The sequence below is a fragment of the Micropterus dolomieu genome, linkage group LG23 (assembly GCF_021292245.1).
Source record: "Micropterus dolomieu isolate WLL.071019.BEF.003 ecotype Adirondacks linkage group LG23, ASM2129224v1, whole genome shotgun sequence".
Classification (NCBI taxonomy): domain Eukaryota; kingdom Metazoa; phylum Chordata; class Actinopteri; order Centrarchiformes; family Centrarchidae; genus Micropterus; species Micropterus dolomieu.
In genome coordinates this window covers 23,802,978-23,822,354 of record NC_060172.1, presented here as the reverse complement: position 1 = coordinate 23,822,354, position 19,377 = coordinate 23,802,978, and the positions used below count along the sequence as shown (strand labels likewise).

General features: G+C 39.6%; 1 protein-coding gene across 3 annotated transcripts in view; it reads right to left on the bottom strand.

Annotated features, from left to right (window-relative positions):
• The window catches only part of klhl13 (kelch-like family member 13), a 69,224-nt gene extending 56,184 nt beyond the window's left edge, over positions 1 to 13,040 (bottom strand). The window contains exons 1-2 of one of the 3 annotated variants that reach the window (XM_046039984.1): positions 12,921 to 13,040; positions 11,314 to 11,382 (exon numbers count right to left, since the gene is read on the bottom strand). In XM_046039984.1, the coding sequence (XP_045895940.1) occupies positions 11,314 to 11,363 (50 nt within the window). In that variant the 5' untranslated portion in view covers positions 11,364 to 11,382; positions 12,921 to 13,040. Of the gene's footprint in view, positions 1 to 49; positions 351 to 11,313; positions 11,383 to 12,920 lie in introns of those variants that run through there. The other 2 variants (XM_046039986.1, XM_046039983.1) reach the window with 2 other exon arrangements.
• Between the last annotated feature and the right edge of the window lie 6,337 nt (positions 13,041 to 19,377).

Genomic DNA, 19,377 nt, shown 5'->3' with positions numbered 1-19,377 from the left:
ATACATTGCCACAATTGTATAATGTTAATACTATGTCACTCTTACTCACATGTAGGCAGGCGAAAGGGGTGAGGACCTGGATGTCTTAAGAACTGGCACTGGGAATTTCCAGCTAACAGGAGAACCGCTTTTCCATTTTAACGGCATGTTGTTGTCACCAGAATGGTGCTACAGCAATACCAACAGCAAAGACCATTTCCATGAAAAGGTTTCCAATGCAGTATTCCATCCCACTCTGCCCACACCATTTAAGAGGGAGGGAGAGCAGCAGCGGCAGCAGCAGTAGCAGCAGCAGCAGCTACAGAAATACACTGGTAGAGGCAGTGCGGGCTACAGCCAGGGTTGTGACTTTAGCGGCAGCACTGAGAAGCCAATAGACTGCATCCACCAAGAATATTTGCCCTGCTGCATTCACGGCTGTCTCCTGGTGGAAGGGGGGATAGAAGCCCTGCCTTCCCATCACCCTTTCAGGGATTGTGAACAGCCCAGTAGCTAGGCAACAGTGCCACCTTGTTAAAGGACTAGTGATTACAGGTCTGGTGTGCTTTGGAAAGAATGGTAAAGAGAGGTAAAGGAGTAGGAGAAAGAGAGAAAACTATAATGAAATTCAAACAATTCAATTACTTGGAGCCAAATAAAGTTGCCATCCTCTAGGGTTTAACGTGTGATTCTGTGAAGCTCCAAATTAAATTTCAGGCCAGGGTGATATTGAAACTGTAAGTCTTTAACTATCCAATGATGCCCAGTCTATGGAGCTAGGAGCACTACAGACGTATTGTTTTTCTAGTGGATGTAGTAGTGAAATCCTGCAGATATAAAATTTGGATTATCTTTTCACCACATGCCTTGTCACCATGGTATTCCAACTTTCAAGAGTGTATCTTAGAGCTGCACAAATCTCTCTACTTAATATATAGGCTTTTTCCACACATGGTTGTTTTGTGCTTTGGCTAAACATAACAGTGGGATTTATGTGCACTTTATGTGTATTACTCTGGAGATTTCATGGGTGCGGCCAGCCATAGTCAGCTTTGGTGCATTCAATGTAAAGCAATAGCGATGGACCCAACAGAGATCAACAAACAACTTATAAAGGCTATTGCATACTGAAGTGCCAATATAGTTTTAAGCTATACATTTCATTGAATTAAATTGTCAGGCATCGATACACCACAGAATGTGCCAAAAGTTGGGTGAGGGTACCTATGGAAGTCCAGTAGTCATCATTAGGCCCTGCAGTGGGTATCAGGCTGTGCTGTCATAAATCTACAGGGCCCTCTGACAGGCCAAACCACTCACTAAACCTGACCTGACATACCTTTAAGCTGCCTTTAAATCTTACTCTCACCTAAGCAAAGAGCAGATTCTCTGCAGCTTGACTCAGCATTACATCTACTTTGTAACTTTGAAAAACCATAGCAGTGTGGATGTAGCCTAATATTACCCCACTCCTGCAGAAGTTAAAATGTGTCTAAAGGGGATAATTCCAGCGGAGCAATAACTAGCCTAATGCACAGCAGAGTATAGGGCAGGTAGACTTAAAAGATGTTATGAATTCTCATCAAATGATGACGGTAGTCTCTTAATATTAGGTATTTTTTTGTCAGAGAACACAGATGTGGGAGAGATTCTGAATGTGCAGAAAGTTTTGAACATGAGCAGAAACCTGCTAAAACACAAAGTACAGGAATTTAAACTTCAATTAAAATTAACTTATTTGAGGTGAAAAGGTGCCACATGCACACCCCCGTGCAAAAGACACAAAAGAGGAGGGAAAACTCATGCCTGCATGTGTGCTGACTCAGCGGGGATTTTTATTAAATTATAAATTTTGATCTATAGGAGAGGCAATTTAAAAGCAATAGCTACAGAATATCTGAAAGCCTTAGTGCATTATATTCTATACATTTTTTAGATTTTAAATTGTCACCTTCTGCCTGAATTTTTTGTTTCCCTTTACATAAATTAAGAAGGCAGGAAATGAATTCCTCAATGCTTAAATTTTTGTGGGGGACCCACCTCTTCATTTCAGTCATCTCCACTATTGAAACTAAACCAATGCAGTTGAATTTCAAGAAATCTACCACATACTGCAAGAAAACAGTCTCTGGGTTGACTCACAGCTTCTGGAGGGGCATAGGTTTGGTCTCCTAATTCAGGATATGCTGTTGAGGTTGACAAGTATGATGATCACACTTTTATTTCGATCTACATTGGGCATGCACGTGTTACTTTGTGTTGAAAAGTGGTGGGGACATAGGGGCTCAGATTAGAGGCGTTATAATACAAGTGTGTCACAAGACTTGACGATAGTCAAAACCAAGATGAGAAGATTTGTAACTTAATTTTGAAGAAATCTGAAATGCTGAAATATATGAGCAGGGGGTCTGGGGGAGATTTTGAGCATTAGGCACTTAATTTCCTGCATTCTGGAGACATTTTCTGCTTTAATTCATGGTAGAAATGTCTTTATTTATATAAAGAGAAATTCAGCGATTAATATAAAAATATTACTGAATAATACAGTAATCAGCAGCTCGTTTTGTTTTGCTTAAGTTACTTTTTTTTGGACAATTCACATTTGTTGCTTCTATATTTAAATTGCATTGCATGTTTTCTTATTGTGCAAATAAACCCTCGTCAAAGCAGTTTCATTTCTTAGTTAACATTTCTTGGTGCAAGCTATTTTTCAGAACATTTTAACAAATGCTTTCAAAAAGTGAGGGGGACAAAATCAGCCATTTCAAAATGTGGTGGGAACATGTACCCAGCGTCCCCAGTGCAAATGACACCTATGTAAGACCGAATCAGGAGGCCAAATGTGAGTGTCTGTGTCATCCTTTTATAAAGTCCTCGATTTTTGCCCACGAGGTCAGCAGCATTTTCAAACAAACGTTGTTTTAATCTGGATGGGACTCGGAACAAAAGGTCTCCGTTTTAAAACGAAAACAGAAAAAGAGAGAGGCAGTCAACTGATTGCGTGGCGCTTCTATTTGCATCAGGAAACTCACACTGAAGGATCAGTCTCTCTCTGCCTGATGCGCTGTGGGTCAAGACCATAGACAGTATATTACTGGACGAAGCCACCCCGCTGATTTGAATGGAGAGGATTGAAGTCAGTTTTGGACCAATAAAATACTACTACAGGATTACTTCCTGTTGGCACCAGCGTCTACTGCGCATGATCGCGCAGCATAACCGTGGTTTAATGAAGTAGAACAACGGCAGAAACACCGTAATTCTGGTAGCTGCACCAACAAAAAGTTTCATGGCTCAGTGCGTTTGTCTGACTCGGATCATCACTGATTAATCAGTCCACCTACGAGGCTCACCTGTGAAACACCAACGCAGCGTCACTGATGGCCGAATAGTTTTTTTATTGCTGAGAGCTTATAATCTAAGCAATACGGTTACATCTCTCATGTGCGCATGGATTCCTCCATGCAGGCTTTGGTTGGCTTCACTGTCCGATCTCTGGCTTACCCCCTTGGTCAAGACAATGAAAGGTTCAGTGTGTAAGTTTTAGGGGAATCTAGTGGTGAGGGTTGCGAATTGCACCCCCCCTCCATCCAAGCAGTAGTATAGCTACACCCTGAGACAGGACAAAAGATGTTTAGGTCTATGAGACAGCAAAGAGTTGCCAGTCGAGAAATTAGGCTTCTTTAGATAGCTTTAAGAAATATTTATTTATTAAATATTATTTAATTAATTATTCAGTAAAACCACATGTTATGTGAATATTATTGTTACTTGTTCATTAAACAGCCACATCAAGAAATTAAGTGCTACATGATGTCTCATACTCCTGTAATACATTTTTTTTACTGTACTGTTATCATACTTTTTTGTTATACCTTGAGAGGGTTGGCTAAACCACATAATACATGAACATGGTCAGGCAAGGATCAAAGCCCTGCTTAATTAGATAAGCAAGATCTGCAAATCTTACCAAAATGTCTTTAATTTTTTGATATACAAAAGAAACACAAAGTAGTATTGATTGCCATAATTTCCGCTTGTGGTAAAACGGTGCAATGTTTTTAATGGATATTTAGCATGAGAACGTACAAATTACTCACTTGTGTGCCCAGTAGTGAAGCGCTATATATATATATATATATATATATAACACATTCTTTAATGCTAATTCGGAAAGTATTCATTATTGGTCACTTGATAGGCACTCCATCATGTTATGCGTCACTATTAGCAGTAAAAATAAATACATGTTTTCAACCAGGGCAGTATTCAACAGAAGTTTAGCTGCTGAGCTGAGCTGCCATGCCGTTACCATTTTATTGCCAATAATATTCATCAGCTGTTTGACTCAGGAAGGTAAAGGCACATTTCTGACCACGTTGCAAAGCCAAGACAGAGCACTGTAGAATAACTACATGAAATTACAATCCAACTACATTTTTGCTACCACAGCAGTAAAGGTTTAGCTGGCTGATCTGAGCTTTCATGCTGGAAGCTACCTTTTTATTGCCAATTAATGATCAGCTGATCTCTCACAAACGTTACAGACAAAGCCAAAACAGAGAGCTGAAGAGAGAGTAACTACATGAAATTAATCCAACTACATGATTTTACACCACTGACAGGGGAAACACGTCACTTCTCTCCATGATTTTGCCCATCTTCAAGCTAAAGCTATCAAACAACAGTTTTCATTTACATTGCTAAAGTCCAACTAACTTAATTACCTGTCCAGCAGAAAACAGAGAACTTCAGCACCACTTTGAAAACATCTGTCCCACATTAGAGCCTTCCATCTGGGAAATTCCACACTGATTATATCCGTGATTTCTGTCATCATCTATCTGCATCTGTGCCGACTCCGTCTGGCTTCATCGTATGAAGATCCACATGCTGACGGCTTGTGCTAAAAAAACTCAGAGTGCTTGTTCATTTGTCCAAATGTCACTTCTCTTCTTACTTCTAATAAACCAGACGACTACTCAGAGACTGTCTATTATTATTTCCTCAGGACGCATTTAATGTAGTGACGGGCGTCTACAGTGCCGGAATTACAATACAAGCAGAAGAATGCTGTGATGAGGAAACACGCTCTGTAGCGCTGTTTGTTCGTTGTTGGCTATGGCAGAAACTTGACGTCAAAATACGGCCCACGGTTATGAAGATAAAAATGGCTCATTCTAAGGTACCACTGAAAACATAGTTATGGATTTTACATTGCATATCTGTCGATAAATCCTCAGAAATGAACCTTTAAACCCTGGTAGATGTGTGTGTGATGAGCACAACCGCGACAGTTTCACATGATCGCTCCTGCTTGTTGCACCGCTTGTCTAGCTGCTCAACTCTCATTGTGAATGATTAACTGGGCACATCAATGCTTCCTGTCTCAAAAGGACTTTGGTGCTAGCTAGCTTTGAAAACTGATCAGACCGCGTAGTGAAACCATTTTAGCTGCAGTTGAAAATTTGTCTGGCAAGTATTGCATCATCTCATCAGCTTTTCTGATTTAAAGACCACCAATCAAACTAGTTAAAGCCATCATCGGCCGATTTCGATTAGTGACCGATCGCTCTGAGTACCCTTAGTTTCACTCAGTTGGTCCCTAATTAGCCTGTAGCTGTCACTGCATGCTGCTCAACCCACCACCAAGCAATCAGCTACCATTGTAAGCTAAGTAGCATGCTGCCAGAGCCACCAAAAAAAACACCTTTTTTATATTTTTATAGAACCAAATGTAGTAGGTTTTTAATTAGTCTTTCCAATACCGTGTTCTATCCACCACAGTATCTCATTCATCTCCCAAACCACTCAAAACTGTGATGATGTCCATAACCTTGACACTTGCTGCACACTTGAGATGAACTAGACTTAACTCGCTCTATGACAACATGAGGCAGTTTGCTTCAGCTAAGTCATTCATAAATCTTTAAACATGAGTGCAGGGCAATATAGTATATAATATAAAGTATAAAAGGTATCTGATCTTAACAAATAGCAGTATCTGTGAGCACTGACCAATGCCTTGACAAATGTCCACATCCTTCCGTCTTCTGTGTCTAACTTACACTTCCTGCAGTAGCTTCACAGTACAAGCCTTCCAGTCATCCCCCAAAAAATGTATTATTTTGGTCATTTATAGTCTTTATTTGGTAGCTGAAAGTAGAGAGGTGACTAAGGGGCATTTGAGGGAAAAAGTTCAAACCCTGCATACTTTATCACTTCCACACAGCCAGCCAATCACTACATGAAGTGGGTGTGAGTGTCTAATTGTCTGTTTTGGAAAGCCACAAAAAGCCACATAGATTGTCTGACGCAGCCCCCCCCCCAAATTCGGACATCAGAAATGTGTGAGGAAAGGAGGTTTCTGTTAAGCACATCTAATGGCGTACACCAGCAACTTACCCCCCAGGCCACCATGGTGCCAATTCACTCCCCAAAAAAACCTCTTGAGCAAAATTCTGTCGGAAAAAAAATTTAACAAGGTTTTAGCAGGTTAGAGGGCACAATGCTGCACCTAATGTGGAAACTTGAAAAGGAGAACTAAAATTCATATCTCACAGAAAACAGAAGTTGTCATGCCACACTTTCATCAAATCAATTAGATTTGTTGGATTATTGTGCAAGAGATTAAGAAACAGCAGCTTCTGGTGTAATTCAAAATTCTATATAAATAAAATGTTCAAGGTCATGTTAGGTAAAAGTGAAGCTTTAAAACTACATTAAATGCAATACCCAGTCTGTGGGGGGTATTTCTGCATAAGACATACGTCGGTCCTCTCCTACAAACCAAACTCTGCCCAAACCATACATGTTGGCTGCAGGTCACTTTACGATGTTAAAACAGTTTTCTCTCCTCTAGCATTATGAAAAACAAATTAAAAAAAGGAAAATCTCGAACCAGTTGATAAGGAGGTTTTTTAAGGATGTTAAATGACCACCATGTATGGTTGTAAGTAAAACTTTTAAAAACAGCAGAACTGGTTTACAAGGCCCCTGGGGAAGCAAGATTCTTTACATCTTGGTCATGACCATGTCCCTGTCTTCTTCTACCACCTGCAGCTCCACCCACATAACAACCTCGTCATCACACTTTCTGGCCTCGACCACACACTCCCTCCCAGCTTACACTGTGAAAGGCAGAATTACCTTGTCTCTACTGCAAGACAGCAGGGGTTGTAGCCAATTCCCTTTACCCTAGGGTTAGGATAAGGGGCTTTTGGAAGTTGTCAATGCCTTTTATGCTAACATATTTAGCTACCTAGCTAACTACTAGTGCTTCCAGTATAGACAGGGTGACTTATACAGAAGCGCCCGGGGGTGTCTCATACGGACGCTGAAGGGTACCTTTTGCATCAAATCATAGTCATCAAGTCATACGAAAATTCAGGACTCTCTCAGTCTCACTCACTACTGCTTCTCCTGTACCGTAGAATCAATGAACCCATCATACAGCATACTGTGCTACCTGCTGCTTCACCATGCTCTCTCTTACCAATAGGAATACGTTTCTTAAAATCACTTTGTACAAAATAATCTTCTAATAGTCTTCCCACTCCCAACCTGCCAGCCCTCATTAATACTGCCACTGTTCGCAGAGCAACTGACATAGTACAAAATCCCAGCCACCCGCTCAACTCATGCTTCACCCTTCTCCCATCTGGCCGTAGATACAGACAGCTGCTCTACAAAAAGGCACGCTTTGGAAAAAGTTTTGTACCCTGCACTATGAGAGCGTTAAACTCACAGTCAACTTAATTGATGTCACTCCTGTGGTATATGTATAAATAGTTTGTATGTGGGTAGTATATGTAGTTTGTGTGTAGAATTCATTGCCCTTTGTACAGACTGTGAAAACAAATTTCCTCCACTGAGGACAATAAAGAATGAATCTGAATGTGAAATCAAATAACGCTTTGTCAGCCTTTCTGAAAGCGTCAGTATTTGACGCCCTGAGATGAGAACCTTCTTTGACAGACAGGACCACTTTTGCGCATGTGCAGATAGGGATCCGGCAGGCAGCAGCAATTTGGTACCTAAAGCTACCACTAGAGGCGCTCAAGATAGTGGTCGGGACAGGTTATTCATCCATAGAGGGTTGGTTGTGGTCTCATGGCTGTGTTGGCAACTGTTAGGTAATTAGCCTACATGTCAGAGATCATAATCCTTTGTTTACTAAATAACCTATATTATCGATTATACCTACTCTTGCACTGTATTTTACAGTTTGTGGTTAAATCCTATCCACAGTAATGTCGATCTAGATCATAATGCTTTGTTAATATATTATTGATTATGCCTATATTCTTATTCTTGCACTATATGTTGCAGTTTGTGTGGTTATATCTACAGTAAATATTTCTAGATCATAATAATTATAATTAATAGTCAATTACACTATATTATCGATTATACCTATATTGTTATTGTTGAATAAATATAACTATCTTTGATCCTTGTGTTCGGGACCTGTCGGGGAAAAATAGCTAAACACGCCGATATTTAGTCTATGCCAATTCAGCGGGCTGTCCTCTGCCAGTTTCAGCGACAACTGGTCACAGACCAGTATTGGACCAGTAACTTTAGCGCCCCTGGTGGCAGGGACCAGTAGTCCATGTGGTCCATACAGTCTGTGGTGTGGACCAGACCACGGAATTGGCAACACCCCCTCTCAGTCAGGCCGTCTCTTCTGTCAAAGCCTAAGAAAAAAAAAGAGCTCAGTGCTACACCTGTTACTCTCAGTGCTGCCATATTACTCTCCTCCCGAAATCGCAGCCATTGTAAAGCTGTTCATGTTCATTTTAAATGGGCTGTAGGAAACTCTCCCCCTGGGAATAGCAAAGGTTATAGGTTGTACACAACTCAACAAATAATGCAAAAGCAATGAACTGAGGGAGAGCTGATGCCATGAGTCATTTAAACTAGCCAGCAACTTTTCTAGTATCAGTTATTGATAGCTTTCGCTGCGGATAGACAGTCTGCAGTCTGCCTCCACCTGCATTAATTACAGTGCTCTACACTGAAAATTGTGTTCCATAACTGCCCATCCAGTTTATGTGGTGTCTCATCCACCTCCACACAGTCACAATTCTGTTCATGAGTAAAGCAGAATCTGTTGCAGACAGATTGGATCAAACACACAGAAACTACGAGGCAAGCTTGTGTGTGGTTTGTGTGTGCAACCATTTCGTACTACCTACAGCAAGGTACGCAAGAAATAAAACACACAAAATCAGTAAAAGTCAGTAAATACGACATCTGATCCTTTATTTACGCTCATAATTTTCAAGCAGGCTAGGCTTTAACTGGCTGGCATTTGTGTGTTGAACTACATTGCTAAACAATTTGATGAGATATTTTCGCAAAAAGCCAACAGAAAAAGAATTGGCCACCAATTTGATAGATTGAAGTTTTGTTTTTGTTTTTTTTGGCATTTCTGCTTCATTACAGTGATAGCTATAAGAGACAGGATAGGCAGGGGAGAAAGAGAGGGGATAATGAGCAGCAAAGGGCCCAGTTGGAATTGAACCCAGGACTGAGCCTTGTTCTGGTTTTAGGAAACTGTGATGGGCATTTTTCACTATTTTCTGAAATTTCACTGACCAAAGGGTTATTGCGTTAATCGCAAAAGTCATTGGCAGATTAATCGATAATTAAATTTTTTTTAGTTGCAGCCCTACTGTTTAACTAGGGCAACATTTGACATACAAATAGCAGTAGACATATACTAGCAATATTCTGGTAACAGACTGTGGTGTGACTTTTCAAAAGTCACATGTGATTTACAACACGGACAAAATGTGAGACAAACTCCTCAAATCATTTTCCTTGTTTTTGGTCTTCTGTCATTGATGTAAAAAAAAACTGAGTAGTGTTCCAAAAATTACAACTGACAAATTGCACCATAATTACCACATAAATCCACCAGTCAGTCACGGTTTACTGGAGAAAGCTAGGTCCCAGAGAAGTCCCAGAAATAAATAACCTCTGCAAGTAGACAGAGACGGTTTTTGAATTATGTGGTAAAGTATATTCCTTCCTGACGTTCATGTGTTTGGGTGTGCCCAATCATAGCTGACATGGGGTAATAACAGTTTCTGTTGAGGTCAAACGTCAAATTCATATCTAACTGTAGCCAAGTCAAGAAAAACCTGTCCAAATGTACCCATCTGTCACTTTCTCTCACGCTGGAAGTCAAAGGCCGCATATTAACTGTATCAAGCAGTAAAGCAACATAAAGGGCTTTAAGTAAGACTTTATACATACATCCCTCTAATGTCTTTTTAATTGGGTCAAAACGGATTGTGATGCCAAAACACAAGCCACTGTTTAAGAAGTCAATGCTAGGACAAAGACAAGATATTAAAGAATTTAATTCAGTGGCCATTGCGTGATGTGGGGGGTGTCAGTTGTAATAGTGATGTGTTTATGCAACTAATTAACTGATAACTATGACCCAACACAGATGTTGTTATGAAACATACATGTTACTATTAAAATACCACATCTGGTTAGGTAATTTGACAAACTGGTAGAGACCGGGTTAAGTTGCATACCCCTATTTCATCTTTTGTACACTAAAAGGGCAAAGGCGGTGACAATACTGTTTGAGTGACAGAATGACAACTGGCAAATAATGGTAAATAAGCAATCATTATGCACAGGCCATTATTCAGGCATGGCAAGCTGCCACAGGTATGCATAGCAGAAACGCTGTAATTTCTTGCAAGTGGCAAGTGACTCTTAACAGTGGATCTCGATCCTGTTCATTGAGCACCACAGCCCTACTGCTTTCCTTTCTTACAGTCTAATCAGGGATTATCTGATTAACACTTCCGATTTCAGGTGGAAGCTATATCCTAGCCAGTACTGATACCTACTGTTACCTGTTAAGAATGGTCAACCTGAGTCAAAAGTTGCTTTTTAACATTAACATTTATTCATTTAGCTGATGCTTTTATCCAAAGCGTCTTACAATTGCTATATATGTCAGAGGTCGCACGCCTCTGGAACAACTAGGGGTTAAGTGTCTTGCTCAGGGACACAGTGGTGGATGGGTCACAGTGGGGAACTGAACCCAGGTCTCTCACACCAAAGGCATGTGTCTAGTCCAATCCATCCACCCCATAAAATAAAGTAATTTCGCCTGGTTGCTTCATTAATGTTGAGAAAACTTTGAACGTTCTCAAGACACTTAATACGGTCTGTTAACAGCTCCAAAATTTTTGGAAAGGTATGTGGGCTAAAAAGACAAATGTGTTCCATTAAAGTGAATCAATTCACATATTCACAGTGGTGAAACGAAATTATGTAATATGAGACATTGCACATTACCTCTCATGCAGTCCAATGGGCATCGTCTCCCCTCTGTGTATAGGGTCCATACCCTCGCCAAAACCACACCTTAAAAACAGAGACATGGTACCTTCAACATTTGTATTAAGCCTTTCTTCCAAAAAACAGGATAAAGTTGTTACATGTAGGCAAGTTCTGATTCAGCACTTGGCAGCCAATTGTACATCTTCACTTTTAATAGAAGTTACTTTTTTTATGTTTTACAGTCTGCATTCTACTGCAGATCCACTGCATTTATGGCTTAATGGTGACAATATCTCAGTGCTGTAATTTGTGTTTAACCCTTTCCATACAGTTAAAAATTGTAATTAGTTTCTGAATCTGGTACTTTATCTCCAAAAGACACACAGAAAACATCATCATTATTGTACTAGTTTTGACAAGTAACACTATCTTCCAGTTAAACACAGTTTTAAGATGTAAATACTTGTTTTTTGCAACTGAGATGAACAATGAGAGTGAAAATCAAATGCCTACCTTAAATCAAACCTAAAAATTCTCACATATTTTGTTAATAAGAAAAATAACCATACCATGCTGTTTGACAGATTTTAGCTCAATTACAGCTTGTGGCCTCATTACTTATGAGTGTGGATAATTCATAGTTAAAACCTCCTACAGAAGATGCTGGGCATTTCTCGACCCCTACCCCTTGCTGAAACGTGACAGTTGCAGCATATTTCTAACTTGTTGCTTTACACAGAACTAGGCTAATTGAAGCTAAAAATATCTGCCCTTACAGAACAATCTTCGTCTTATTTTGAAATTCACGCTGTGCACAAAACAAAGGTGTTGCTAACAATGTTCTCGATATTTTTTTTTTTTTTTTTTTAATGACAACTGACACACACATCAATGTTGATACAGTAAAGTTCACTTAATAGTTCGTGACTGGTACATGCCGTTATAACACGTCAAAGTGACAGCAAACAGAAGGAGATGACAATGTGCCTCTGCCAAGTGCTGTACGCTGAGCTCTCAGACAAACACGAAGTCGGAGAGGTTAACTTTATTAGTCCTTTTAAACATATGGGGAAGAAGTCCACGGCGAGGTAGTTGATTCGCTTGCTAGCAAAGGCTTTGGGCTATCATTCAATTAAAATGTTAGTTCTTATTTAGCCGGATTAAACAATTATATTGTCACAAAAGGCGACACTGTCAGATGGGAGCTTTGTTTTCTGGCTATGTTACCTCAACAAGCATCTTACATCTCCAGCGGGAACGGGCTAAGGCTAACTGGCCAAGCTAACGCTTTAAGGTTAACACTGGCTAGCTTGACATCACGTTGGATCAGGACAGTCGACTAACGTTATATGGTTGTCAGGTTGTTCACTGTTAATCATTGTCCGATAGCTATATTAGCTTAACTAACGACAGCGTAAACGACCGGGATCTCAACATGAGTTAGTTGGGTTACGTTAGTTATTAGTTAGTCTGGTTGCTTGGTTGGTTTGCCACCTCCAACAAATGACTGTGACTAACTGTCAACCTTGTATTTGTTGAGCTTTATACACTATTTATGATATTTCAATCACCATATGTATATTAAATAGACTCTGTAAACTTTTAAATAGCAGATTCCATACCTTCAACAACGAGGTAATGTTAACTAGCGTCCTTGTTTTCCTTCCAAGCCCTCAAATCCACTTATACCTCTGGAGCCTCCTTCCTTGTTTTAACCAATGCAGTTGTCGCTTACTAGGAGCACTGGAGCATCCAAACTTCCCATTGGTGAAAGAGTATGGCAATCTTTTCTTATTGGCTCAAAACTTCCGTTACTAAATAAAGTGGTTCTAAAGAGGAGTAGTCTTTTTCTGGAGCGCTTGTCGTTTGGCACAAATGTCTATATTGCTTTGCTCTAAAACGATTAAATATGGTAACTTACAGAGTGTCCTCGAAACGCCCAGCTGTCTTGACTTTGTAAAACTATTGGCTCCCTGTTGCAAGGGTGAACTTACAGGAAATCTCACTCAGAAACAAGGGCACACACACTGTTGTTGTGGTAATTCGTGCATCAATGCACGTGGTAATTTTCACAAAAGCAGATGTATTTTTGATATTGAAGAGATTAGTGAAGAGTGATTGAGAAGGAAATTTCTAGATGAGGTAATGAAAGGCTGCCCTTGCTCAAACATAGAAGCTAAAATCTTTCTCTTTTTACCATTAAAGCAGAGATGCAGTGGATGTGGCTACATTGCAGTCAGTCTGCCTGTAATGTTAATAACCTATATTGCAATAATTTTGTGATATTTATTTATTTGTTATAAATATTTCTGTTTGAATAATTACTTCCTTCCAACTACTCCTACTAGTTTCTCATGTGCCATCTCCAATGTATTTTTCTCTTTTTCTCAAAGTTCAAATTTTTATTATCGGCACTACAGATAAAGTACAATATTGCCAAAGCAGGTTCTTTAATTATAGTATGCTTGCTCTCTCTCTCTCTCTCCCACACACACAAACCTCCTTATCTCCACAACCAGAAGCTTCCTCGACAAAGAAAAACAAGCAAAATGTATTGCAAACCATCCATCCATCCATCCATCCATCGTCAACCGCTTATCCTGCGTACAGGGTCGCGAGGTGTAGCGCAAACCAAAACAATAAAAAATATGCGAACCAGTTCCATGAAACCTTACCTGATAAATCTCTGTGGGTTTCGTCACTAAAGTTGACCCCTTTAACATTTGATTCATATAAAGAATACACAGCTTTAATGCCACAGGTAAAAGGTGTGACTGACAGTTTGTGTTCTCCACCTCACATTGGCATAAAGCAGATTATCCTACAAGGTGGGACTTGCTCCCCAAATGTGCAACCCTATTACAGATGGACTGGGCTGGAGCCACAGTAGGATAGGTATATACACCACCAATTCAAGGGTTATCTTTCAGATTTCTAGCCTTGAGGGATCACGTTGGACATATTCACAACTATGGATAAACTGTTTTAGGGTACAGAAAAAAATGCTTATTCATGCTTGATATTGTGGAAGATTCTTCTTAGACCACTGACACCCATTAAATATCAGCATTAATTATTAGATTTACTTTTATTATAAACAAAATGTGAAGAAAAGCTAGCCAAGAGTCAACCCTATGTTTGAAAACCCTATATAACACTATAAAACCTAAATGACTTGTTAATTGTTCATACCCAGTACCCCTTAAAAACAAAGTTCTGGGTTTAGTTACCACTTTGAGGGTAATTAAATGCTGATAGCTTAAAGCATGAGAGTGATTATATTTGCAATTAATATCTGTGCTTGACAGCATTAATGCAACTGCAGTCTCCAATTGCAATATGACCAAAATAATGTATGCATTCATTAAAATGCCCTGAGGCTCTTTCAATAATCACTCCTCTACCACCTCCACCTTTTTGTCCTCTCAAATCATCAGTTAAATTGCAAGTGCATTATTAATCAGCTGATGCATTGATCTGGAACAAAAAGTGCTTTCGGAAAAGATCCCAATCAATGGTAATTTTGCTGAACTGTTGGCTGTTCTACAGTTTTAAGTGCCTGCCTTCATCATGTGTGAATGAATGGGACCTGCAACTGCTAATTTATGTGCATGTTTTACCTACCTATTCTCACCTCGTGAGTTGCACTGGCAGATAAAGAAGCGACCAAGTGATATACAGTACCATGTAATTACATTTCAGAATCAATTATTTCTGTATCATTTTCACACTATACTTCTTTTATTCAGAATAAAGCATTATAGTATAAAGCATTTGAGGGTTTTTAGAGAGGGTCGGCTGAATGTGAAGGCTGTGAGAAGCTTTAATGTAACATGAAGAATTGCAGCCTGAGCAGAGCAGGAGGCAGTGTTTTAATTGTGAAATAGGTATTGATACATGACCAGGGCATTGCCCAAGAAAAAACAAGGAAGAAACATTTACATAAGCATGGGCCCCAACAGCAGTAATTCAGCAGGATCCTGAGGTACAGAGTCGACTAATGAAGGCATGATAATGAATACATAAATAATTAATAGATAGATAGACCTTTAAATCAGCATGACTGATATTAACAACCAGCTTTGGAGGGCATTACAAGGGCGGATATTTGATGTCACCATTAGCACTCTGTTGCTGATGCCATCACTCAGGAAGGAAGACAGAGATGAATTTCAGTTAGGCATGTTAGGGCTTTGGCCACCGCTCTGGCCTCCTGTTTATGGAAAACTTTAACCTATTTATTTAACATGCCAACAATTACAAGACAGAATTTAATTTATTCACATGGTATTAGTGCAATTCACCATAATATCAAGTCTGGACCTGTAGGAAAGACACAGATTACTACAGCATGAGATTTTGAGTTGGTCCATAGTTGTTTTGCTTCCACCATCTCTCTGAGATAGCTCTGGCTAGACAGTAGCATGTTCTAAACCGGTCTCACCCTCTCTGAGTGAGTCTTAATCTTGGAGCTCACAGTGACCAATAACCAATAACACAGACAGTTTACCTTCCATTTCTGTCCCTGAACAGCTGCTAAGTCTAACATCAAAGCAGATTCAAACTCATACTTTAAGGTTTTAGTGTAAACCCTTGTTAATCATCCATCCGTACCATAGGCAATATCAATTAAAGGAAAACACTTAAAAGAACAGTTAAAAGCATTAACACTGTTATTCACAAATGTCATTGTAATCTGTTAGTTCAGTTAATTCAGTCCTTATTCAGCCTCCCCCCTTTTGCCCACGTGGTCCCTTGGCACACACATGAGCAACCTTCTGGACCATGTTTTGAAAGGGTTAAACAATAACATTCAACAACATGGAATGAGCTGGCAGCATCCATTCTTGCTTCTCCTGTGGGAAACTGTTAGTGTGCATTTTATCATTTAACGGCAGCAAATGGGTGCAGACACACAAACATCCAGTTCAGTATAAAATAAGCAACAAAACAATAAGCAACAGGACAACAAAGCACCAGGCATCTGGTTTCCCCCCCTAGATGTAGTGTCAGAACAGGTCAGGTACCTGTCTTCTGGTCAACCACCTAAGTGAGAACTCAGGTCAAAGGTCAGGTCTTTGTAGTCCCCGAGTACGGCGGACTGTAGAAAGCCTTTTCTCAGATGACTCAGATGACTCAATCATCACTTTACTCTGACTCTTGCCATAGTCTACTCTCTCTAGCTAGTCTGTACTCCGGTCCATAGCAATATCTGGGTCCACTGAGTTCGATTAAGTTTGAGGCTAAGCGCTGCAAACCTAACTTATCAGCTGGAAACCCCGAAAACCAGGAGACGTCTGTCCGCGAGCCCCTGATCCAGTCCCACTCTCCACCCACTTGTCAGTTTACAAGCAGATAGAGGGTTCTGCACATCATTCAGGCGCGAGATATAAGACCACTTCCTTCACTCTGTTCAATCTCACTCTTTTTATCTTTTCTCTCAATTATCTACTCATTTCTCACCGTGTAAGTTATTTTCCTTTTCTTTCTGGAACGGAGCGAAGATCAGGGCTCCGCTGAACACAGCTTCTCGCTACAGGGAGGATTTTAAGCCGGCCTCTGTCCTTCAACGGAGTCTGAATCCCTCGTCCGTCCCATCTGGGGTGCCAAAATTGTCGTGGAAATTATATTCCTGGTGAGGGGCTGAGCAAAGAATTGAGTAACAACCAACCGTTGTCTTTGAAGAATTTATTTAACAAAAGAGAGTAAACAGAGAAGTACTAAAACACATATACAGCTGGTCCAGAGACCTGCTGCCTAGGGCGTCATCGGGCGTCTGGCCCCGAGCAAATGGATGCATCATCATTTACACAATCTAGGTTTCTACGTTTTGGGGAACAGAGATCCTCTCTCAGCCTTGAATGAACATTCCATGAGAGGAGAGGAACAACAAGAGAGGAAAACAATAAAACAATCTCACAGCTCTGACCTAAACCCTAGTAAATGTGGACAGACTAACATAAGAAGTATAGGAGAGGAAAGGTTAAGGATAAAACACAATACATATCTATAACAATAATAGTAATAATAATGATAATATTAAAAGATCATACATAAAAGATTAAATGTAAGAGGACACAATTTTCTGCCATAACAAAAAACACATTGGACTTGTAGTTAGAGAACAAGAGCTGTTAACTGTCTGTGTATCAAAGTGACTAGATGCTGAGGGACAATTCAGTAGGCCTACTCTGGATGTTTGTTGGGACTAAATTCTATGCCCTTGAATTTGATTAAAAACAGTACTGTTTTTTGACTAATTAACAGAGAAAAATTAGCAAATTTTGAACAAGATTTTTCCTCCTGGGAATGGTCATCTTAAGATGACATAAAACACCCGTTAACACAGCAAATTTGAACAACGGGATAGAAAATAGCACATTGGATCCCACCACTTTATCAGTTTCTGAGGGGAAACCCTACACACAATAATTGCAAGAAAGGGAAAAAAATAGGCTAAAATCCGTTGTACATATAAATAACAAATAATTGCACTGCAGAAATGTCAAAGATCCAGTATGCTTGAGGTCATTTAGAAACAGTGTTGAAATGGCATTGAGAGAGTACTGACAGATTTAATTATTTAACTGTAAAATGTCCTGGTCAGCAGCCTATATTTTGGCCACATATCTGCATTAACCAAATTTAAAACATTTTTGTTAAAACTGTTTATTAGAAAATGGAGTATATCAGCACACATATTGTAATTAGATTTCTTATTATCATATATATATTTATGTTGGTATATGCTTCAAAAATCCAGTGTGGGGGAGGCTCTAGACTGCACTGATGTCAATCAATATCAACAATGAACTTTATTTATATAGCACATTTAAAAAACGATGTTGACCAAAGTGCTTTACATGGTAAAAATACAACATAAATTACAAGGTAAAAGTACAGCAATACAACATTAGGGTACACAGTATATCATAAACTGTTTGATATATTATGATATTATTAAAATCACCTAGGAAGATAAGTTTCTTAACTTGAAACAGTTTCTTAATTGACAAAGAAATGAGATGTGTTTTTAATGTGTTTTTAACAATTCGATCTATGTTAACTTTTAAGGACACCGAGACCATTTTACACGCCTTCATCTCATCACGCCTGGATTACTGCAACAGCCTTTTCACCTGTTTAACCCAAAAATCTATTGATCGACTCCAGACTGTCCAGAACTCAGCTGCCAGGCTTTTAACCAGAACAAAGAAATATGACCACATTACTCCTATTTTAGCTTCGTTACACTGGCTCCCAGTATGTTTTAGAATTTACTTTAAAATTCTATTGATCACTTTTAAAGCTCTTCATGGCCTCTCGCCTTGTTATATTTCTGACCGTTTAGTCCCATACGCACCAGCACGTACCTTGAGATCCTCGGGCAGAGGTCTGTTATCTGTTCCAGAGTCTCGACTGAAAACTAAAGGGGACAGAGCGTTTGCTGTCAGGGCCCCGAGGCTCTGGAACAGCCTGCCCGAGGAAATCAAGGCGGCTGAGTCAGTGAACTCTTTTAAGTCCCTTCTTAAAACATACTTTTATAGGAGAGCTTTTCCCGATCTTATTTGACTTTATTTTATCCCTTTTATTTTATTGTATTTTACTAATTTTATATAAAATTTTCATGCTCTTATCTTTTTTCTTTTTTTTTTGTATTATTCTTTACACTTGTTAAAGCACTTTGTAACTTGTTTTTGAAAAGTGCTCTACAAATAAGGATTATTATTATTATTATTGTTATAACATCAATTTGAAGCGTTCGAGAGTCTGGGCGGTTCTGAATAGAAATGGCTATTGTTCCACAGGTTAGGGGCAGATAAACCAAAGGCTCGATCACCTCTGGTTTTGAGCCTGCTTTTAGGTATACATTCAGGAGGAGAATGGCAGATCTCAGCACTCTAACTGGAGTGTGAACGTGAAGAAGCCCCATGAGGTAAGGCGGCGCCAATCCAATAAGACATTTAAAAGTTAAAAGCAATATAAAATCAGTCCTGCGGTGTTATGCCAGTGGAGGGAGCGCAATGTAGGTGTAATGTGGTCCAACTTTTTCTTTCCTGTCAGGAGGCAGAAGCAGCA